General features: G+C 43.4%; 1 protein-coding gene across 3 annotated transcripts; it reads left to right on the plus strand.

Moving 5' to 3' along the window:
- The first annotated feature begins 2,796 nt into the window (after nt 1-2,796).
- Nucleotides 2,797-18,759, plus strand: lrrc45 (leucine rich repeat containing 45). Of its 3 annotated transcripts, none has more exons than XM_020460185.2 (18): nt 2,797-2,890; nt 3,801-4,265; nt 4,533-4,594; nt 4,710-4,780; nt 5,032-5,210; nt 6,962-7,090; nt 7,227-7,339; nt 7,516-7,580; nt 10,265-10,342; nt 15,838-15,973; nt 16,091-16,168; nt 16,292-16,403; nt 16,478-16,548; nt 16,654-16,746; nt 17,092-17,184; nt 17,348-17,521; nt 17,813-17,960; nt 18,160-18,759. In XM_020460185.2, the coding sequence occupies exons 2-18, from the start codon at nt 4,034-4,036 to the stop codon at nt 18,351-18,353; spliced, it is 2,028 nt and encodes a 675-aa protein (XP_020315774.1). In that variant the 5' UTR covers nt 2,797-2,890; nt 3,801-4,033; the 3' UTR covers nt 18,354-18,759. The 3 variants fall into 3 exon arrangements, with proteins under 3 accessions (XP_020315774.1, XP_020315777.1, XP_020315776.1); XM_020460188.2 differs by having other exon boundaries at nt 7,516-7,574; XM_020460187.2 differs by lacking the exon at nt 2,797-2,890 and adding an exon at nt 3,037-3,216.
- The last annotated feature ends 4,322 nt before the right edge of the window (nt 18,760-23,081 follow it).

A 23,081-nucleotide genomic window follows, 5' to 3' on the forward strand; every position in this document is an offset into this window, starting at 1 on the left:
GGCTTTTCATAGCCGATCATTAAGAGTATCTCTACCACTCCTGCTGTCTCTAGAGAGTTGAAAACAGCAGGTCTGGGACAGGTAGCACGTCCGGTGAACAGGTCAGGATTCCATAGCCGCAGGCAGAACAGTTGAAACTGGAGCAGCAGCACGGCTTCACATGTTACCTCATTAAAGACCCTTTCCATCCATCCACCCTGGCTGTCTGGACCAATCACAGAACTCATCCCTCCTTCTCCTCCTCCGTCTCACCTCTCCAACTCCGCCGGGACCCTTGTCCGAGGGTGTGTGATTGGTAACTGCGTCCCTCAGCAACAGTAAGTGTTCTAGTCTAGTTCTAGGGCTCCCAAGTGGCGCAGCGGTCTAAGGCACTGCATCTCAGTGCAAGAGATTTCACTACAGTCCCTGGTTTGAATCCAGGCTGTATCACATCCAACTGTGATTAGGAGTCTCATAGGGCGGCGTACAATTAGCCCAGCGTTGGCAGGGGTAGGCCGTCATTGTAAATAAGAATGTGTTCTTAACTGACTTGCCTAGTTAAATAAAGGTTAAAAGTAAAACATGTTTTGTTCTAGTTCCTCCTGAAGACAGGCATTCTGGCCTGCATCCCTGTAAATGGGAAATATTTACTGTCCCATTGCAGTAGACACTTTAGATACATATGAAACAGTCAATTATAGATAGGCACAACGTGTTTATTGGATAGATATAAATTCCATAAATACTGTAGTGGCCATTCTGTAAGGCACAATATGAATGCCTTACAGAATATGAACATGTAGCACTCCCCTCTGGCAGCAGTAAGACTGCACACATTGTGACCAATTTCAAAGACTAGAGTAATTGGATCCAGATAACTAACCAATTTCATGTGGTAGGCCTCCTTGAAATTACTGTGTGAAACTCACAAAAAACTCATGAGCTAAAAAGCGTTGTCGTATTGAGGGTGAAACTCAAGTTTCCTTGTATTATATGTATTTAAAGTGTACTTGAAGAGAGACTTCACGGTGTGAGGGAGACTGCTAGGCATAGGGGTGCCCCTAAACCCCCGTCTTGTGTGTCGCCAACCATGATGAGGACAGGCTTGTTGGTCCAGTTGCCATGGTAAACCACGGGACAATCAGTCACATCTCCACATTCTCCTCTCTCTTCCTGGTTAATCTAGGCATGCATGAGTGCTCCTTTTAGATCAGGGGCAGTTCTCGCAATCAACCCACCGGCAGGGATATGCAGTCAATGAGACAATGAAACTGTTTCTACTCCAAAAGGTTTTGGAATTAGAACTAAGATGTATATTTGCTCTACTCAGAGAGCTAGGTTTTTCAAAAACATGTTGATATCTTGATTTTCTGTAGAATGAAATCACAGGATTCACACCCACAAAACTGAACTAGAATAGAGAAGATGAAAGGTATCTAAACACAATGCTAAACATGAAATGTGTATATAGACTAGACAGCATTTATAACTTCAACACTGATCTAAATTACAAATAGATAGCCTAACAAAGACCCAATCACAATAGAGTATAAAGTGCATTCTCCTTCTTATTGTTCTTAAAACATTTTTAAAAACTCACCAAGAGCTGCTGTCTCTTAGGTCATCCATTCCTACACACCTAACCTTTCTGTCTGTCCTTCAAATGAGAGCTAAGTCGATTATGTGCTGCTAAACAGACTGAAATTTCACTCTGAACCAAGCTCTAAAAACAACCTGTCATACATTTACATTTTCCCTCTGGAATCTTCCTTAGATGTGCTCCTCGTGAGCTTGTGGCACAAGTTCCTCTGTTTGTGTGTCCGAGTGAAGGATGCTGAAACACAAACTGAACTCAGTTCCTCACAACAGCCTAAACCCCATCTGAGAACTCTTTCTTTCCTCCTCTGGGTTTAAATAAGAGTTTTTGTCTCTCTCTCTCCCTCTGTCTATTAGGACAAACCCAATTTCAGGTCAAACAAAGCTGCTTATTCTCAGACAGGTGTGGAATGCTCAGATCCACAGATCAATATGTCATCTGTAACACACAACTTCCACCAACATGCTGACGCATTTGTTTACAAGGTTGTAAAGTTACTTCGGTTTTCAAAGGTGAAATTCATTTCAAAGAACAGGCCACTAAGTGTTATTATTTTCAGGATTTGATCGACTGAAGAACAACTGAAGCACTTAATCAGAAGAGATGACGAAAGTCAGATCTTTTGAGATGTTTCTGATTCAAGCAGCCACAGCGAACTATATAGCTAGCTATCGCCCAACAGTCTGTGGCTGGTTGATAATGTAGCTAGCTAGTTTTAAGATTAAGTATGAGATCACTTTATTGGTCAATTGCACACAAGGTCCAAATTAAATTTGACTTCCGCTTTTAACCCAACCCCTCTGAAAGACATACATACATGTTTTTTGGAGAGGTGCGGGGGCTGCCACACTGGGCACTGTTGTTGTGGGGGGTTGTGCATTGCTCAAGGGGCACAACAGCAGGCAACATCATTTAGGATTTTGATACTCTCCGGTTGCCAGCTCACTTCCTGACAGATTATTCCTGTCAGACCTGGGATTCGAACTGGCAACCCTCCTGTTGCTGTCTCTCTGCACTAACTGCTAGGCTACCTGCCCCTATTAACATTACTTTCAGTTTATAGATGTTGAACAAAACGAGCGACTAAGCAACAACTGAGCCATTTCTTTAGAAAACATGATGAAAGGCAAGCACAGACAGAGTCTATAATGTTCCAAATTGAGCGCCAAGACTCCTCCATCGCGCGCGCTTCTCAAAACTACACGTAACGACATGCACTGCGCTTACGTACATATCAATCCGACGTGAATCCCACTTCCTGGTTACCTTCCAGCTAACTCAAAAAACTTGCACCAGTCAACAACAACTAACAAGGTTTGATCTTTGCAAAAACCTTATAGCGATGTGATCTACGGTGTAAATTCCTCTCGTTTCTTCTCTTGACTTTTGTTTTTTTTAAGCTAGGAAGCAATATATTGCAGGAAGGTGAACAGGTAACGTTAGCTAGTTAGCTAAACAAACTGCCAGTAACTACAGTAATGTAGCTAGCTAGTTAACGTTAATCTCATTGTTTACTAACAGAAACAGTGTCAGTTAGTCTATTAGCCATTACCCATGTTAACAGATTAGCTAACTTTACTGTACTACTGTAACAGCTAGCCTGTCAGCCATGGATAAGCTCATTTGTCAACAACAATAAGGTGGGTTACTACTCATCCAACAATTTTCATCAACAATGGTTTGGTTAACCAGATAGACAGTGTGCTGCAACCTTAGTCTTACTATTTAAATAGCTAGCTAGTTAGGGAAATAGCTAGGTAACGTTAGCTAGATAAATCAGCAATGGTGTCAGTGGCAGTTGCTGAAGGGCCATCATCACTAATTGGATAGTGGACTGGATTGCTTCATCTTCTTCAGCCATGCATTGTCTGCCAAAATCACTGAAAGAGATGATTGCTGCCTGCCTGATGTCATTTTTAGCTCTGAATGCATCCTAATTGATGTAGTGGTCAAAAGTAGGCTTTGACAATTCTGCACCAGCTGCTAGCTTGTTAATCATAGTTCTTGCTGTAATTTATGCAATGTTGATTATTGTAGCCAGTTCCAGTTACTCAATGATGTAAATGACCATCTTACAAAGCACTTGAGCTGATTTTTTTTTTAAAGACATCCAAACCCCAGAGAGAGAGTAAAGAGCCTAGAAATGATGTGTAATTTATTTTGTATGTCAGACAGACATAGTCTAAGCTGGGTTTCCTCACTTGTCTCCCAATTCACCCCACAGCTCCATCAGGCCAGGGCGACAGCACAGTGCTGGGCAGGATCGGAGGGTCCGGGAAGGAACAAAGAAAAACTGAAGAGGAAAAGAAGGGGTGAGTGGGCGGATGAGGGATTGAAGCTGCACAGAGAACCCGGAGAGGAACAGAGGGACTGAAAGAGAGGAGGAGAATACTAGTAACAAACGACAGAGGAGCTCAAAAGGAATCCAAACAGCTCTGAGACAGTGTACGGCCCAGTATGGAGGATTTCAGACGGACCTACCTGCGTCTGTGTAAGGAGGGGGGCGTGGATCCCCAGGAGTCAGTGCTAGCTCAGCTCCAGGAGACCAGGGGAGCCGCAGCAGGATCCAGGCTGGACCTGAGGGGACACAGCCTGTCTGTAGACACCTGTGCAGTGCTGGGGAGGGTCCTTCACAAAGACACACTCTTTACCGAGCTGGCCCTCAGTGACTGCATGCTCACTGAGGAAGGTATGTGTTAGTTGGGTGGTCGTCGTGTGGGGATCTTTCTGTCTTTTTGTTACTGTGCTGACTGTGTGATACTGTGTATATTTGAGCCATGGATGTACTATGAATCCTGTAGGGCTTTTGCTACTGCTGCACAGAGATTATATAGCTAGAACTGTTTGCTTTGTTGCTGCAGTTTAGTTACATTGTTATAATGCTTAGATAACACTTTTTATAGCAACGCTTTGATAACACTTGCTCCTGACTGCCACTTGTCTTTGTCATGTCCAGGTGCCAAGCTGCTCCTGAATGGGCTGTGTGCCAACACTACTGTTAAAGTCCTGGATCTGAAGGTAAGGACCATCAGAGGCCTCTACACACTGCAGACCACTTGACCAGTCTGAGATGGGGTGGCCAGCCTGACTTGACAAATTTCAATTTGATCATATATTTTCTATTTGTTGTCAGGGAAATAACTTGAGATCAACAGGAGCTGAGGCTTTAGGGAAGCTGTTGGTGAGAAACAAGACACTGTGCAGGTGAGTTGGTTAGTGAGCTAGTAGCAAGCTAGATCATTCAATGAACTTTTTGGTTGAAATTTCTATTGAAATGTCTATAAAATGTGGCTAAGCATTCAGGTATGTTAAGATTATTTCAGTTATATATTTTTTTAATAAATAAAAATAATCCCTCTATTTTCTTCTGGGACCAGCATGAGTTGTGCTTACACAACGATACTGCATTGCTAAGGGAACCATAACCCAAGCTAAGGTTGTTGTGTTGGACACAGGCTGGTGTTGGAGTGGAATGCGTTGGGGATGTGGGAGGAGGCGTTCTCAGTGTTCTGTGAGGGTTTGGCCACCAACGCCTGTCTAACCCAGCTGGACCTGCGCAACAACCAGATCAACCACCAGGGGGCCTCGGAGCTCTGCCTGGCCCTCAAGCGGAACAGCACCCTGCAGGAACTGGGTCAGTGGGTTTGCAGGTGTAGGGTTAAATTACTTTTTAGATGCAGATTTGTTTTTTGCATTTCCCCCACAAATAGTTAAGTTTAGGATGTGGGTAGAGGAAGCTGATCCTAGATCTGTACGTAGGGAAAACTTCACAAAGGAGCACCAAGCATTGGGAAATGACTCAATACAGCCAAGATCACTAGAGTCGAGATTCAACTAGAGTAGTCGGGGTGTGCATCTTTCCCTTTCAGGACGATTCAATATGTATCTAGATGCATGGGCACCGATACGGGAACAATACGTTTTAGTTTGAAGCGATTCAATGCGATTTGATAAGAGGAAAGAATCGATTCGGTTCGATGCGATACGATTCGATGTACTAATATTGCATAAACACATTCATTTTTCATTCTAAATGAAAAATCAGCTGCTGATGGAGCTCATAGGTTGAGCCTCTGAGCTGTATCTGTCTGATCTGACTTCTGTGTGTGTGTAAATTATGTACTGTGTATGTCTATGGATGTCCTTTGGGTGGTGGACCATTCTTGATACACACTGGAAACTGTTGAGCGTGAAAAACGCAGCAGCGTTGCAGTTCTTGTCACAAACCAGTGCGCCTGGCATTGACTACCATACCCCGTTCAAAGGCACTTAAATATTTTGTCTTGTCCATTCACCCTCTGACACACATACACAATCCATATCTCAATTGTCTCAAGGCTAAAAAAAATCATTCTTTAACCTGTCTCCTCCCCTTCATCTACACTGGTTGAAGTTGATTTAACACGTGACATCAATAATGGATCATTGCTTTCACCTGGTCCGTCTGTCCTCGAAAAAGCAGGTGTTCTTAATGCTTTGTATACTCAGTGTAGATCTGTCATTCTCATTGAAAGCAAGTCTAAGAAGCGCTAGATTGGTTATATGCGCACTATTTCTATGCTTCCCGTTCTTTAGTTTAATTTTTGAGTCTTTTACTTTCGGTTTTGTACACCAGCTGAAAATACAATATTTTTGGTTATGGAAACGCAGCTGTTTAGATGGTACAATGATTCTCTACACAATGACTGCTTGTTTTGTCACATAAACTGAAATTAGTACGTAGTTTGACCAGGCTACTGATATGGCCTGGGGGTGTTCGGCATTGCACAATGACTTGTAGATCAATGACTGTTAACACAATGACATGCTTAGTTCCACACTGAAGAAGAGGATGCAGTTGTCACAAAAGATGAGCGGTATTTTCAGAAGGTAGAAAGAAAGTCATTTGTCCAAAACATTTTAGTGAACCGGCGATTTGTAATGTTTGAATCTATTTCCTGACTGATGCATGCTACATTTCTATCGGTTTGGGGTCCGGACCGATGCACTCATGTTTTAAACATTTGAACCGGGACCAATGGGTATTGTGAATCATTACATCCCTGTGGAGTAGACCAAAGCCTTGTCTGAAAACAACCCAGAAGCTATTCTCCTAGCCCCTACACCTTCGGTGTCACTGTCTTCACAACTGAAAGAACCAGGTAGGTGTAAGCAATATGGTCCCCAGAGCCCATGAGAAAGCAAGGTCATCACCATATTGCTTACACTGACTGATTCAATACCTTCAGAACCGAAAATATCACATTTTTGGGGGCAAGGATACAGGCTCGAACTAGATTTTTTTCTGGGAGACTGGGTCCATGAACAATGTACCATTTGATGCCTAGACAGCAAAGGTGTCATGGTTCTCTTATCTGGTCTGTTGCCTGTGTTGTGGTTGTATAGATGTGAGGTGGAACAACATTGGTCTGCTGGGTGGCCGGTCCTTCCTGGAGGCTCTACAGCAGAACAGGACCCTGACACACCTGGAGATGGCTGGAAACAACATCCCCAGCGACACACTCAAAGCCCTCGGTAAGCTGTTTGTGTGTGTGTCTGTCTGTCTCAGTGTCAGTCAGTCTGTCTAAGCTTGTGTGTTGCTGAACGTCTGTTATTGTAATGTTTTTGATTGAAGTAACCACCCCCCACCTATGGTCTCCCCCCTCCATAGAGCAGGCGATGGATCATAACTCGGACAGGCAGTCCACTGTGAGAGAGAGCCGCAGCAGAACCCAAGTCCTCAGCAAGGAGATCCAGATCCTCAAGGAGGAGAAGGGACGCCAGGTATGGAGCTGCTGGGAAATAGACTTCTCCTCCATGTAGAACAAGAAGGGGAGAGACAAGGGAATAGCACTGCACATAATATACTGTATCTTGGTTTATTATTTACCATTTTATGTTTAGAAATGTGTGTGCAGATGAACAAGATGTTTATGTTGCCTTTCCCTCTCTCCCTTTAGTTTCTGAGTCTGATGGAGTCCATAGACAAACAGAGAGACGAGATGGGCCGAAGCACCAGGTCAGCGTGAGTGGTACAATAAGACTAGCCTTGACTGTTTCTGCATCAACAATAATAAGAAAAATAATAACAACAATAGCAACGTTATTGTGTTGCCAACAGGACTTGTCTGGCTAGACAATGACAACCTGGCTTAAAAGCAGAAACAGACTGGCACCCAGGCTAACATAGGTCATGACGCCACAAGCTTGGCACACCTGTATTTGGGGAGTTTCTCCCATTCTTCTCTGCAGATCCTCAAGCTCTGTCAGGTTGGATGGGGAGCGTTGCTGCACAGCTATTTTCAGGTCTCTAGAGATGTTCGATTAGAGAAGTCCTGGCTCTGGCTGGGCCACTTAATGACATTCAGAGACTTCTCTCCTGTGATGTCTTGGCTGTGTACTTAGGGTCGTTGTCCTGTTGGAAGGTGAACCTTCGCCCCCAGTCTCAGGTCCTGAGCGCTCTGGAGCAGGTTTTCATCAAGGATCTCTCTGTACTTTGCTCCGTTCATCTTTCCCTCGATCCTGACTAGTCTGCCAGTCCCTGCAGCTGAAAAACATCCTCACAGCATGATGCTGCCACCACCATGCTTCACCGTAGGGATGGTGCCAGGTTTCCTCCAGACGCTTGGCATTCATGCCTAGGAGTTCAATCTTGGTTTCATCAGACCAGAGAATCTTGTTTCTCATGGTCTGAGAGTCCTTTGGTGACTTTTGGCCAACTCCAAGCAGACTGTCATGTGCCTTTTACTGAGGAGGGGCTTCCGTCTGGCCACTCTACCATAAAGGCCTGATTGGTGGAGCGCTGCAGAGATGGTTGTCCTCTGGAAGGTCCTCCCATCTCCACAGACGAAATCTGAAGCTCTGTCAGAGTGACCATCGGATTCTTTGTCACCTCACTGACCAAGGCCCTTCTCCCCCGATTGCTCAGTTTGGCTGGGCGGCCAGCTCTAGTTCCAAACTTCTTCCATTTAAGAATGATGGAGGCCACTGTGTTCTTGGGGATCTTCAATGCTGCAGAAATTTGTTGGTAACCTTCCCCAGATCTGTGCCTCGACACAATCATGTCTCGGAGCTCTACGGACAATTCCTTGAACCTCATGGCTTGTTTTTTTTTTTTTAAATGCGCTGTCAACTGTGGGACCTTTATATAGACAGGTGTGTGCTTTTCTACATCATGTCCAATCGATCGGAGTCCACCTGTGGTAAATTCAATTAAGTTGTAGAAACGTATCCTGTTTGCATAATCAATGGAAACAGGATACATCTGAGCTAAATTTCGAGTCTCAGAGCAAAGGGTCTGAATACTTATTTACATAATGTATTTCTGTTGAAAAAATAAATAAAAATAAATAAAAATAAAAACCTGTTTTCGCTTTGTCATTATGGGGTATTGTGTGTAGATTGAGTTTTATTTTTATTTAATCCATTTTAGAATAAGGCTGTAAGGTAACAAAATGTGGAAAAGGGGAAGGGGTGTGAATACTTTCTGAATGCACATACAATCTATAGACATACAGTGCTTTCAGAAAGTATTCAGACCCTTTTACTTTTTCCACATTTTGTTGTTTTATGGACAGAATTTAAAATGGATTCAATTGAGATTTTGTTTTACTGGTGTACACACAAAACCTCATAATGTCAAAGTAGAATTAGGTTTTTTAGATATTTTACTAATTAATTGAAAATTAAAAGCTGAAATGTCTTGAGTCAATAAGTATTCAACCCCTTTTGTTATGGCAAGTCTAAATATGTTCAGGAGTAAAAATGTGCTTAACAAGTTGTATAATAAGTTGCATGGACTTTACAATAATAGTGTTTTAACATTATTTTTTGAATGACAACCTTATCTCTGTATCCCACACATACAATTATCTGTAAGGTCTCTCTGTTGAGCAGTGAATTTCAAACACAAATTTAATAAGGCACTAAAGTAAGGCACTAAAGTAAAACTGCCCAAAAATAAATTAACTTTTTATCCTGAACACAAAGAGTTATGTTTGGGGTAAACACAACACATCATTGAGTACCACTCATGTTTTCAAGCATGGTGGTGGCTGCATCATGTTATGGGTATGCTTGTCATCGGCAAGGACTAGGGAGTTTTTAGGATAAAAATAAATGGAATAGAGCTAAGCACAGGCAAAATCCTAGAGGAAAACCTGGTTCAGTTTGCTTTCCAAGAGACACTGGGAGACATTCACTTTTCAGCAGGACAATAACCTAAAATACAAGGCCAAATATACACTGGACATTGAATTTTCCTGAATGGCCTAGTTACAGTTTTGACTTAAATCGGCTTAAATCAATTGCAAGACTTGAAAATGGCTGTCTAGCAATCATCAACGACCAACTTGACAGAGCTTGAAGACTAAAAAAATAATATTGTGCAAATATTGTACAATCCAGGTGTGCAAAGCTCTTAGAGACTTACCCAGAAAGACTCACAGCTGTATTCACTGCCAAAGGTGATTCTGACATTTTATTGAATACTTGAAATACTTGTAAATGAGAGTGTTCTTTATTTTCAATACATTTGCAAACATTTCTAAAAACATTTTTTTACTTTGTCATTATGGGCTATTGTGTGAAGATCTATTTAATCCATTTTGAATTCAGGCTGTAACGCACAATGTGGAATAAGTCGAGGGGTATGAATACTTTCTGAAGGTTCTGTACATATTAATGACCCTGTGTTTCCCTCTCCTCCAGGACCACATCTATCCATGTGGGTCAGCTACAGGAGGCCCTGAACGAGAGGAAGTCTGTTGTCAACTCTCTCACAGCCAAGTAAGCAGGCCTCATCAGTCCATGTTTAAACCCCACATTCATCCTCAAGTCACATCAACAGGTGTAGACTTTACTGTGAAATGCTTACTTACGAGTCCTTTCTCAACAATGCACAGTTAAAAAGTAAGAAACATTTTTAGAAATAGTAACACAACAATAACGAGACTATATACAAGGAGAACCGGTACCAAGTCAATGTGCAGGGGTACGAGGTCGTGACTAGGCAATCATGATCGATAATAAACAGAGTAGCATCAGCGTGTGTGAAGGTGTCAATATGTGGCGTCAATATGCGTGCGTGTGTGTCTGTGTGTGAGTGTATGTGTGTGTTGGAGTGTGAGTGTGTGGGTAGAGTCCAGTGAGTTCATAGAGCCATTGCAAGAGAGTTAGTGCAAAAAAATGTGGTTTGATGCAAATAGTCCGGGTAGCCATTTGATTAACTGTTTAGCAGTCTTATGGCTTGGGGGCAGAAGCTATCCAGGAGCCTTTTGGTCCCAGACTTGGATCTCAGCTAACACGTGCCTTGTGGGAGCAGAAAGAACAGTCTATGACTTAGGTGACTGGAGTATTGACAAGTTTTAGGTCCTTCCTCTGACACCACCTGGTATAGAGGTCCTGGATGGCAGGGAGCTCAGCCCCAGTGTCACGATCGTTAGAATAAATGGACCAAAGCGCAGTGTGATCTGGGTTCCACATCTTTTGATAGTTTCTAGTTGAAACTCTTAGCAAAACAAAAACAATAAATCTCAAAACGAACCGTGAATCTAACAATAGTGCTAATAGGCAACTATCCAAGGTCAAGATCCCACAAAGCACAATGAGAAAATGGCTACCTAAATATGATCCCCAATCAGAAACAACGATAAACAGCAGTCTCTGATTGGGAACCATACCAGGCCAACATATATCATAAATCACCTAGATAACCCACCCGAGTCACTGTCATACCCCAACCAAGATAGAGAATAAACAGCTCTCTATATGGTCAGGGCATGACACCCAGTGATGTACTGGGCTGTACACACTACCCTCTGTAGTGCCTTACATGCTGACCACACCGCTCGTGTTACGTGCGTGAGTGTTGCAAAAATAATTTCATACATGTTATTCAATCATTGCATCCACACTGCTCGCACTCGTCAGCGAGCGTCAGCATAGCCAGGCGCTAAAATGCAACTTGGTTCTGTGACACTTGACATGCTGCAAGTCCCGCCTCTACCATCTCCTCATTGGTTTTTTGGAGCATATACCCATGTGGGTGATTGAAAGATGAACTGAGGTCCACACTTCAGTCCAGTGGTGGTGGTAATGCACCTTAAAGTTGGTTTCCAACCACAATATAAAGTCAGAATAAGAAGCCTGAAGGAGGAGAGATTACTATAAACAAACTTGGTTTACCCTTTTATCTGTGGATTAATCAACATGCACGCTCGCCCGGTGTAGTCCGCATGTTACGGTCGGATGCCAAGCAGTTGCCATAGATGCTCTCAGTGGTGCAGCTGTAGAACTTTGAGGATCTGAGGGCCCATGTTAAATCTTTTCAGACTCCAGAGGTAGCAGAGGCATTGTCGTGCCTTCTTCATGACTGTGTTGGTGTGTTTGGACCATGATAGTTCCTTACTGATGTGGACACAGAGGAACTTGAAGCTCTTGACCCGCTCCACTACAGCCCCGTCGATGTGAATGGGTCGTGCTCGGCCCTCCGTTTCCTGTGGTCCACGATCAGCTCCTTTGTCTTGCTGACGTTGTTGTCTCTGACCTCCTCCCTATAAGCTGTTTCATCGTCGTCTGATTTGGCCTACCACCGTCGTGTCGTCTGCAAACTTAATTATGGTGTTGCAGTCGTGCGTGGGCATGCAGTCATGGATGAACAGGGAGTACAGGAGGATACTAAGCACGCACCCCTGAGGTGCCCTCGTGTTGAGGGTCAGCATTGTGGATGTGTTGTTGCCTACCCCCACCACCTGGAGGGGGCCCGTCAGGAAGTCCAGGATCCAGTTGCAGAGGGAGGTGTTCAGTCGCAGGATCCTTAGCTTAGTGATGAGCTTGGATGGCACTATGGTGTTGAACGCTGAACTGTAGTAATTGAACAGTATTCTCTCACAGGTTTTCTTTTTGTCCAGATGGGAAAGGGCAGTGTGGAGTGCAATAGAGATTGCGTCATCTGTGGATCTGTTGGGGCGGTATGCGAATTGGAGTGGCTCCAGGGTGTTTAGGATTATGGTGTTGATGTGAGCCTGTAACCCATGGCTTCTGGTTGGGGTATGTACGTACTAGAGGTCAACCGATTACGATTACGCCGATACCGATTATTGGAGGCCCAAAAAAAGCCGATACAGATTAATCGGCCAATTTTATTTATTTATTTATTTATTTGTAATAATGACAATTACAACAATACTGAATGAACACTTATTTTAACTTAATATAATACATCAATAAAATCAATTTAGCCTCAAATAAATACTGAAACATGTTCAATTTGGTTTAAATAATGCAAAAACAAAGTGTTGGAGAAGAAAGTAAAAGTGCAATATGTGCCATGTAAGAAAGCTAACGTTTAACCTGTCTAGGATATACATCCTGCTAGGGGAACGGTTGGCCGGAAATTGCCTGATATGTCATTATTAAAAGTAGGGGGGTAGCCTTAACAGGTTTTAAGCTTGCTCAGAACATGAGAACATATGAAAGCTGGGGGTTCCTTTTAACATGAGTCTTCAATATTCCCAGGTAAGAAGTTTTGGGTTGTAGTTATTATAGGAATTATAGGACTATTTCTCTCTATACGATTTGTATTTCATATACCTTTGACTATTGGATGTTCTTATAGGCACTTTAGTATTGCCAGTGTAACAGTATAGCTTCCATCCCTCTCCTCGCCGCTATCTGGGCTCGAACCAGGAACACATCGACAACAGCCACCCTCGAAGCAGCGTTACCCATCGCTCCACAAAAGCCGCAGCCCTTGCAGAGCAAGGGGAACAACCACTTCAAGTCTCAGAGCGAGTGACGTTTGAAATGCTATTAGCACGCACCCCATTTCACATCGGTTACACCAGCCTAATCTCGGGAGTTGATAGGCTTAAAGTCATAAACAGCTCAATGCTTGAAGCATTGCAAAGAGCTGCTGGGAAAACGCACAAAAGTGCTGTTTGAAAGAATGCTTACAAGCCTGCTGGTGCCTACCATCGCTCAGTCAGACTGCTCTATCAAATATCAAATCATAGACTTGATTATAACATAATAACACACAGAAATACGAGCCTTAGGTCATTAAATGGTCAAATCCGGAAACTATCATTTCGAAATACGGAACTGTTCGGTATTTCATCTAACGGATGGCATCCCTAAGTCTAAATATTGCTGTTACATTGCACAACCTTCAATGTTATGTCATAATTACGTAAAATTCTGGCAAATTAGTTCGCAATGAGCTAGGCGGCCTAAACTGTTGCATATACCCTGACTCTGCGTGCAATGAACACAAGAGAAGTGACACAATTTCACCTGGTTAATATTGCCTGCTAACCTTTCTTTTAGGTAAATATGCAGGTTTAAAAATATACTTCTGTATATTGATTTTAAGAAAGGCATTGATGTTTATGGTTAGGTACACGTTGGAGCAATGACAGTCCTTTTTCGCGCATGCGCACCGCATCGATTATATGCAACGTAGGACACGCTAGATAAACTAGTAATATCATCAACCATGTGTAGTTATAACTATTGATTATGATTGATTGATTGATTGTTTTTTATAAGATACGTTTAATGCTAGCTAGCAACTTACCTTGGCTTCTTACTGCATTCGCATAACTCCTTGTGGAGTGCAATGAGAGGCAGGTGGTTCGAGCGTTTGGACTAGTTAACCGTAAGGTTGCAAGATTGAATCCCTGAGCTGACAAGGTAAAAATCTGTCGTTCTGCCCCTGAACAAGGCAGTTAACCCATCGTTCCTAGGCCATCATTGAAAATAAGAATGTGTTTTTTAACTGAAAAAATAAAAAATAGACAAAATTGTTATGAAAACTTGATTAACTTGATTAATCGGTTGACCTCTAGTACGTACTCGTCACTGTGGGGACGACATCGTTGATGCACTTATTAATGAAGCCGTAGACTGATGTGGTGAACTCCTCAATGCCATCGGATGAATCCTGGACCATATTCCAGTCTGTGCTAGCAAAACAGTCCTGTAGTTTAGCATCCAGGTCGCCAGTTCGCAATTGTAAATGAGATCTTGTTCTCAACTTGCCTACCTGGTTAAATACAGGTGAAATAAATCAAATCCGCTTCATCGGATCACTTCCGTAGTGAGTGCGTTACTGGTACTTCCTACTGTCTATGTTCAGATCTACAATGATTAGAAGACGTTTGAGCCACATGTAAATATATGAGAATTTGACTAATATGAGTCTTAGGTGGAAGTTCCTCACCTTCCATATCTTGTTTTAAATCTCATCACCACATCTCCTTTATCTTAATGAAATACTGATGCTGTGACTAGAAGAAACCCATGTTGAATTTTTAATCAGGCACTTACCAAGACAGATATTCTTGGTTCTCAGGTAGAGGACCCAGGCAGGGGGCTATATATATATCCACGGTGACCCACTTCAGTCCCCTCTCCCTCAGGGCTCATTCATACAGGACACAGGTACTACTGTACCTCTGGATAAACCCTATGGAGGGTGGCTTCCACTCTGTCTTAGATATACACTACTGTTCAAAAGTTTGGGGTCACTTAGAAATGTCCTTGTTTTTGAAAGCAAAGCACATTTATCAGAAATACAGTGTAGGGCCTCCCGGCTGGCGCTGTTGTCTAAGGCACTGCATTGCAGTGCTAGCTGTGCCACCAGAGACTCTGGGTTCGATCCCAGGCTCGATGGGGCGACGCTCAATTGGCCTAGCATCGTCCGGGTTAGGGAGGGTTTGGCCTATCCTGTGGCGAGCCGGGCGCAGTGCACGCTAACCAGGTCGCCGGGTGCACGGTGTTTCCTCCGACACATTGGTGCGGCTGGGTTCCGGGTTGGATGCGCGCTGTGTTAATTATCAGTGCGGCTTGGTTGGGTTCTGTTTCGGAGGACGCATGGCTTTCGACCTTCGTTTCTCCCGAGCCCGTACGGGAGTTGTAGTGATGAGAAAAATATAGTAATTACTAACAATTGGATACCACGAAATTGGGGAGAAAAGGGGGGCAAAATAAAAAAAGTAGACATTGTTAATGTTGTAAATTACTATTGTAGCTGGAAACAGCTGATTTTTTTAATGGAATAGGCGTACAGAGGCTCATTATCAGCAACCATCACTCCTGTGTTCAAATGGCACGTTGTTAGCAAATACAAGTTTATAATTTTAAAAGGCTAATTGATCATTAGAAACCCTTTTGCAATTATGTTAGCAAAGCTGAAAACTGTTGTTCTGATTTAAAGAAGCAATAAAACTGGCCTTCTTTTGAATTTCACAGACACACACCTGACCGTTCTGTGTGTCTAGATTCCAGATGACTGAGGCAGCACTGGCCATGTCGGAACAGAAGAACCACAACCTGGGAGAGCTGCTGAGCAGAGTGAAGACTGAGAAAGACGAGCAGAGAGAACGACAGAGCAGGGAGAGGAAGAAAGAACAGGAGGTATGAATGGAGGGGAGGTACTAGGAAGGGGGAAGGGGACGGCGAGACTGATGGTCAGATGGTCTGGTTAAGATGTATGTGAGCTTAACATTGTGGTGTGTGTGTTTGGTTCTGCAGGACAGTGCTCTGAGGGAGGGGAAGCTCCTCAGAGAGATTAACAGTATGTCAGAGATAAACGTACAGCTCAAGAATAAGGTATAAGTTGTGTGTGTGCGCTTGTGTGTATGAATATAATGTTTGTGTTTTTGATGCAGTACCTAAGCTGTTTACGGAGTCAGTCTCTCGTTATCTGTGTGTGTGTGTGTGTGTGTGTGTTAGTTGGAGAAGATGGAGAGCAGGTGTAAGTCTCAGCAGGACCAGATTTTTGAGCTGAAGCAGGAGCTCACCAACAGCACAGCAGAGCTAAAGCTACGGCTAGCACAAGCAGAAGGTACACACACACACACACACACACACACACACACACACACAGAGAGTATACTCAATCTCTTCTCTCCCCCTCAGAGCGTTTGGAGATGGAGAAGAAGAGATCTAAACAGTCTCTGGAGGACATGAATAACCTTCGACAGAAAGAGGTAGAGAAGACAACCTGCTGTCTGACAATGTCTCTCACTAAATATACAACAGACTCTGTCATTTTCCCTCTATTGAGTGTACATTGTGGGTTTGTGTGCGTGTAGGTGGACCATGTGAATCGTCACCTTGAGGAGAGTGAGAGGGCTCTACAGGACCGGATCCTCAAACTGGAGGGACAGCGGATACAGCTGGAGGAGGTCAGCTCTTTATATTGGATATTTTTGATAATGTATTGCCTTCAGTAAATCACAATTAAATTCCAATGATCATAATGATCCCTATAGATGACAGTACAGAGGTGTAACTGTTTCTTTCTGTCTTGAACTGTCTTGTTGGAGTTGATCAGGGACAAGGCAGCCTGTGTTAATGTATGCTTCTGCTCTGTTGGAGTTGATAAGGGCAAAGGCAGCCTGTATAACTGTGTTTTTCGTCTTGTAGGAGTTGAGCAGGGCCAAGGCAGCCTGTATAGCTGTGTTTTTCGTCTTTGTAGGAGTTGAGCAGAGCCAAGGCAGCCTGTATAACTGTGTTTTTCGTCTTTGTAGGAGTTGAGCAGGGCAAAGGCTGCCTGTGTTACAGAGAGAGCCCAGGCAGAGGAGGAACAGGGGAAGGTGCGGGTACAGGTTCGCCTGGAGGAGGTACTTTATACTCCTGTTGTAGAACAACTCAATGTAATATGTTAGAAACTGTGTTTGTTTGTCCGGGACTCTGTGTATCAGTGTGTGTGCCTGAAATTTGGAAAGGCAATAACAATGTGAGGATTCAACTCTTTCTTCTCTCTCCCCTCCTCTGTCTGAGCAGCAGCAGCGTGTGAGTGGGTTAGAGGAGAAGCTGCGTGGGTTGCGTCAGTCCCGTGATGAGTCCCAGAGCCACTGTTCCCAGCAGAAACAGACCATAGCTGAGCTGCAGGCTCGTAGCGGACAGCAGAGCATCGAGACAGACGGACTACGACGCAGGATAGAGGAGCTGCAGCAGGTCAGATTGGGAATGTGTCAGAGAGACCACTGGCACAAAACAACCAACTATACACACTGAAACAATACCTCGATCAAGTTCAGTGTACTTGTCTTACATTTGTCTGGGAAAATTTGATGCTAATAAGTGATTTTTACTGATTTGACATAATCAGGTTGGGGAATTCTCAGCACTGAATGATGTTCATATGTGTAGGGGCAGAGACAACGTTGTGTGGGGGTTGTATGTTTACTGGGATGGTAATATTTGCGCTTTGGTGTAATTAAATATAGAGAATTTGTCCCCCTCCAGGAGTTGTCTGGTAAGGACCAGGAGAAGGTTGCAGAGGTGAGTCGGGTCAGGGTGGAGCTACAGGAGCAGATGGGACACCTGCAGGCTGAGAGGACCGCACAGGGAGGACTGAAGGAGAAGATAGCTGCTCTGGAGAGAGAGATGAAAGGTATGCACACTCTCCTCTCCCTCTCTCCCTCCCATCTCCTCTCTTCATCCTATCTCTGTCCTCTTCTCTACATAAGGCCCATCTCACCCTTTCTCCTTTGCCTCTCACCTGTCCTCCCTCTTTGTTTTATAGTTGACATAATTTGTTGACACACTTGAAATAACCAGTATTTGTTCTGTGTATGTCTTGTCTACCACAGTGCTGGCCAGTAACCACAGAGAGGCCACCCTGGACAAGGAGAGTGAGATATCATCTCTGTTTGAGAAGCTGAGACTGAGAGAGGCAGAGATCCAGAGGATGAGAGAGGACGAGGCCCAGAGAGCTAGCTTCCTCCAGAACGCTATACTCACATACGTACAGGGGTCACCGCTGCACTACAGTCCTAAGAAGTGACCTCTGACATCTAACCTTTGACCCTTCCCATCCTTATGTAGGGACTAAGTACAGGGGTCACCACTGGGGTTTTGCAGTCCCAAGAAATAACCTCTGACCCCTAACCCCTGTCCCATTTACCCCTACAACCTTGTGCCCATACACCCTCACAAAGTGGGATACTAAAGTGACCCAAACCTTTCTATTACACCCATACTCCATGTGTTCCTCTCCGGTCCTTCCCCCTCTCCCCTTTGGTCCCTCCAAACTAAACCAGCACAAAATATCAACAGCACAGATATTCACCTCTAGACATCCGCAGCTTCGGGTGTACAGTGCATTCATAAAGTATTCAGACCCCTCAACTTTTTCCACATTTTGTTACATTACAGCCTTATTCTAAAATTGATTAAATGTTTTTTCCCCCCCCTCATCAATCTACACACACTACCCCATAATTACAAAGCAAAAATAGGTTTTTAAAAATACAAAACTGAAATATCACATTTACGTAAGTATTCAGACCTTTTACTCCGTACTTTGTTGAAGCACCTTTGTCAGCGATTACAGCCTCGAGTCTTCTTGGGTATGATGCTACACCTGTATTTGGGGAGTTTCTCCCATTTTTCTCTGCAGATCCTCTCAAGTTCTGTCAGGTTGGATGGGGAGCGTCCCTGCACAGCTATTTTCAGGACTCTCCAGAGGTGTTCAATCGGGTTCAAGACCAGGCTCTGGCTGGGCCACTCAAGGACATTGAGAGTCTTGTCCCAAAGCCACTCTTGGGTGTATGTTTAGAGTTGATGTCCTGTTGAAAGGTGAACCTTCGCTCTAGTCTGAGGTCTCTGTACTTTGCTCCGTTCATCTTTCCCTCGATCCTGACTAGTCTCCCAGTCCCTGCCTCTGAAAAACATCCCCACAGCATGATGCTGCCACCACCATACTTCACTGTAGGGATGGTGCCAGGTTTCCTCCAGACATGACGATTGGCAATCAGGCCAAAGCGTTCAATCTTGGTTTCATCGGACCAGAGAATCTTCTTTCTCATGGTCTGAGAGTCTTTAGGTGCCTTTTGGCAAACTCCAAGCGGGCTGTCATGTGTCTTTTTACTGAGGAGTGGCTTCCGTCTGGCCACTCTACCATAAAGGTCTGATTGGTGAAGTGCTGCAGAGATGGGAGAACCTTCCAGAAGGACAACCATCTCCACAGAGGAACTCTAGAGCTCTGTCAGAGTGACCATCGGGTTCTTGGTCACCTCCCTGACCAAGGCCCTTCTTCCCCGATTGCTCAGTTTGGCCGGGCGACTATATCTAGGAAGAGTCTTAGTGCTTCAAAACTTCTTCCATTTAAGAATAATGGAGGCCACTGTGTTCTTGGGAACCTTAAATGTGTTGTTACCCTTCCCCAGATCTGTACCTCCACACAATCCTGTCTCGGAGCTCTACAGAAAATTCCTTTGACATCATGGCTTGGTTTTTGCTCTGACATGCACTGTCAACTGTGGGACCTTATATAGACAGGTGTTTGCCTTTCCAAATCATGTTGAATGAATTGAATTTACCACAGGTGGACTCCAATTAAGTTGTAGAAATGTCTCAAGGATGATCAATGGAAACAGGATGCACCTGAGCTAAATTCCGAGTCACATAGCAAAGGGTCTGAATACTTATGTAAATATGGTACTTCTGTTTTTTTATTTATAATACATTTGCAAAAAAATAAATAATAATGAACTGTTTTTTCTTTGTCGTTATGGGGTGTTTTGTGTAGATTGATGAGGGGGGGAAACTATTTCATCCATTTTAGAATAAGGATGTGACCTAACAAAATGTTGAACAAGTCAAGGGGTCTGAATACATTCTGCATGCACTGTAGTTTCTCTCAGATTCAGTCCCAGTCAGGGATAGTAATAAACTGTTGTGTTCACAAGCTACTTACACCAGGTTTTAAGATGTGCTCATCGATATCAATGACTGACAGTTATTACATATCACAATCCTTGAAGCTTTTATGGTTGTACAAATCAACAAATCACGTGAAATTGAATGGTGTGTGATTAGAGCTGTGACAGTCATAACATTTTGTCAGATGGTTATTGTAATGCAAAAGACTGCCTGTCCCACTGGTAATTGACCATTAATTAACATAAACACTTTCAGCATCTCCAGGCGTGCCTTTGGAACATCAACATTTTAAAAAGTCTAAGTCAGTTTACTATACACCATCAGAATAAATCCATTTATTTATTTCAGTTAGGTCAAAAGAAAATGTATTTCAGAAGAACAAAATATGAGTTGGCCTACTGTAACTTGTTATATTTTTCCCATTACAGAGCGACTGCGCATATGAAGTGACTGTGTTGAGCGAGAACGTGATCTTTTGAAACAACAGGTCTTTACTATGTAAAATTACTTTTGAATTTAGAATAGCCCGTTATCCAATGGACAGAAAGAGGAGCAGGGGGAAAAATACGTCATCTGTATGCACTGGAATAGCGAATGAAGGCCACGCGCTTTCTCGCCAGTCCGTTTTGTAATCTACTTGGGTTTTATAGCAGAGGATGTGCTTAATATGAGAAGAAATGAATATAACAACACTTATTTCACTCCATGCATCAACCACTGTTTGAGAAGCATGCTCTCACTGCCCTGTTAGGTGATATTCTGCCCAAACGCTTTATACCATGGGCTCTCCAACCTTGTTCCTGCAGCTACCCAGTGCTTAATTTGGGAAACCAAGTGAAATCTGTTCGGGAACATCGATAATAACATGTTTTCGCAACAAATCGTAATTGTATTTATTTTCGGGTTTGGGTTCATAAGCCTATGCAAATGCATGAACTCTAAAATGTGTATGGGTGTATTAAATGAATCATCACCTTTGAAATCACTGTCCATTTCGTTGTGTTAGGCTTCCACAACAACCACTTACTGTTTCAACCTGCTGTTGAACTTCTTTCTTCAAATTGATCATCACAGTGAGGTGAGTTTTAAAGTGCTATAGGTCTACTGTTTTGATGTGTTTTTCGATTGCATTTGCGTTGATGTCAGAGTGGTTAAAGGAACAGTAGAGCCCTGAGTACCAGGCCATTAGTGACCTGATGGTAGTGTTATGTCCAGAGTACATAAAAGGAGATTACCATAACTCAACCTTCACATGGAATTTTACTGAGGTCTTGACTCATGACTGCAGGTGTGGCAGTATTATGGTCACCACAACAGCCCTATGTGTGATGTACATTTTTCTGTGTGTTTATATGGTTTTTGCACTGCAGTTTTGGGATTGGTACGTTTTTTTTTTTTATCAATAAAAACTTGTTTTTTGTTAAGTTTAGGCTAAATTGTTTAGTCATAAATCAACAAGATTCCATATTTTTAATCAATGGTTGTCAAACATTGGAGAAAAGACAAACCCCTTAAAAGTACAGCTTTTGATATCGTCAGAAAGAGTGGGGTTTCCCCAATTTACACAAGCTGGCAATGTGTAAACACACAACAAAAGAGCATGTTTCAGATGCTTTTGCTTTCAGATGCTTTTGCTTTTAGTGCCTCTGGCATTCTAGTCTACAAGGGTTCAGGCAAGAGGGTGGTTAAAGGCACCGGCCACCTGTATGTAGTCTCTAGCGGCGGTGTGGCCTCACTGGCAGAGTTCGTAACTCTCCTGACAGAGCGAGAAACACAGTGTAAGTGGGCGAGTAGGCACTCTGTGTCTTCCAAACTGCTCCACTTAAGTGAGGTCCAGCCTGCAGGTAGTGCAGCCTTCCACCGTGCTGCTGTCCATGGTGCTGAAGTGAGCGCACCTTTCGCTTTCAACCCCTTGCACAGTCCATGACCTGACGAATTGAGGGTGTTCTGAGGGCAAAAAGGAAGTGCAATTCAATACCTTGAATAAGCCTGTGTGTCTATGTACGCTGACGACTTAACTGTATACACGTCAGCTACGACAGTACAAAATATAACTGGCACCCTTAACAGAGCTCCAGTCAGTTTAAAAATAGTTAACTAGCAATAGGCTGCTACTAAATATCTCAAACTAAAAGCATTGTTTTTGGGACAAATCACTCAACCCTAGATAGCAAGTTATCATGGTCAAAACATACACAGTGTACAAAACACAAGGAATACCTTCCTAATATTGAATTGCACTTCCTTTTTGCCCTCAGAACACCCTCAATTCGTCAGGTCATGGACTGTGCAAGGGGTTGAAAGCGACTCACAAGGATGCTGGCCCATGTTGACTCCAATGCTTACCACAGTTGTGTCAAGTGGCTGGATGTCCTTTGGGTGGTGGACCATTCTTGATACACACGGGAAACTTTTGAGCATGAAAAACATTACAGTTCTTGACACGCTCAAACCAATACACAAGGCACCTACTAACATACCCCATTCAAAGGCACTTACATCTTTTGTCATGCCCATTCACGCCCTTTGAATGGCACACATACACAATCTATCTCTCAACTGTCTCAAGGCTTGGAAATCTCCTCCACATCAAATCAAATGTTATTAGTCACGTGTCAATGTGCGGGGGCACCGGTTAGTTGAGGTAATATATTAGTTGAGGCATTGATGCAACCAGTCAGCCATGCTCTCGATAGTGCAGCTGTAGAACCTTTTGAGGATCTGAGGACCTATGCCAAATCTTTTCAGTCTCCTGAGGGGGAATAGGTTTTGTTGTGACCTCTTCACGACTGTCTTGGTGTGCTTAGACCATGTTACTTTGTTGGTGATGTGGACGCCAAGGATCTTG

This window comes from Oncorhynchus kisutch, linkage group LG25 (assembly GCF_002021735.2).
Source record: "Oncorhynchus kisutch isolate 150728-3 linkage group LG25, Okis_V2, whole genome shotgun sequence".
NCBI lineage: Eukaryota > Metazoa > Chordata > Actinopteri > Salmoniformes > Salmonidae > Oncorhynchus > Oncorhynchus kisutch.

Coding starts and splice junctions, on each gene's coding strand:
- lrrc45 (XM_020460185.2), top strand. CDS start 4,034: ATGGAGGATTTCAGACGGACCTACCTGCGTCTGTGTAAGGAGGGGGGC. Junction 15,974..16,090: donor AGAGGAAGAAAGAACAGGAG/GTATGAATGGAG, acceptor TTGGTTCTGCAG/GACAGTGCTCTGAGGGAGGG. Junction 16,404..16,477: donor ACGGCTAGCACAAGCAGAAG/GTACACACACAC, acceptor TCTCCCCCTCAG/AGCGTTTGGAGATGGAGAAG.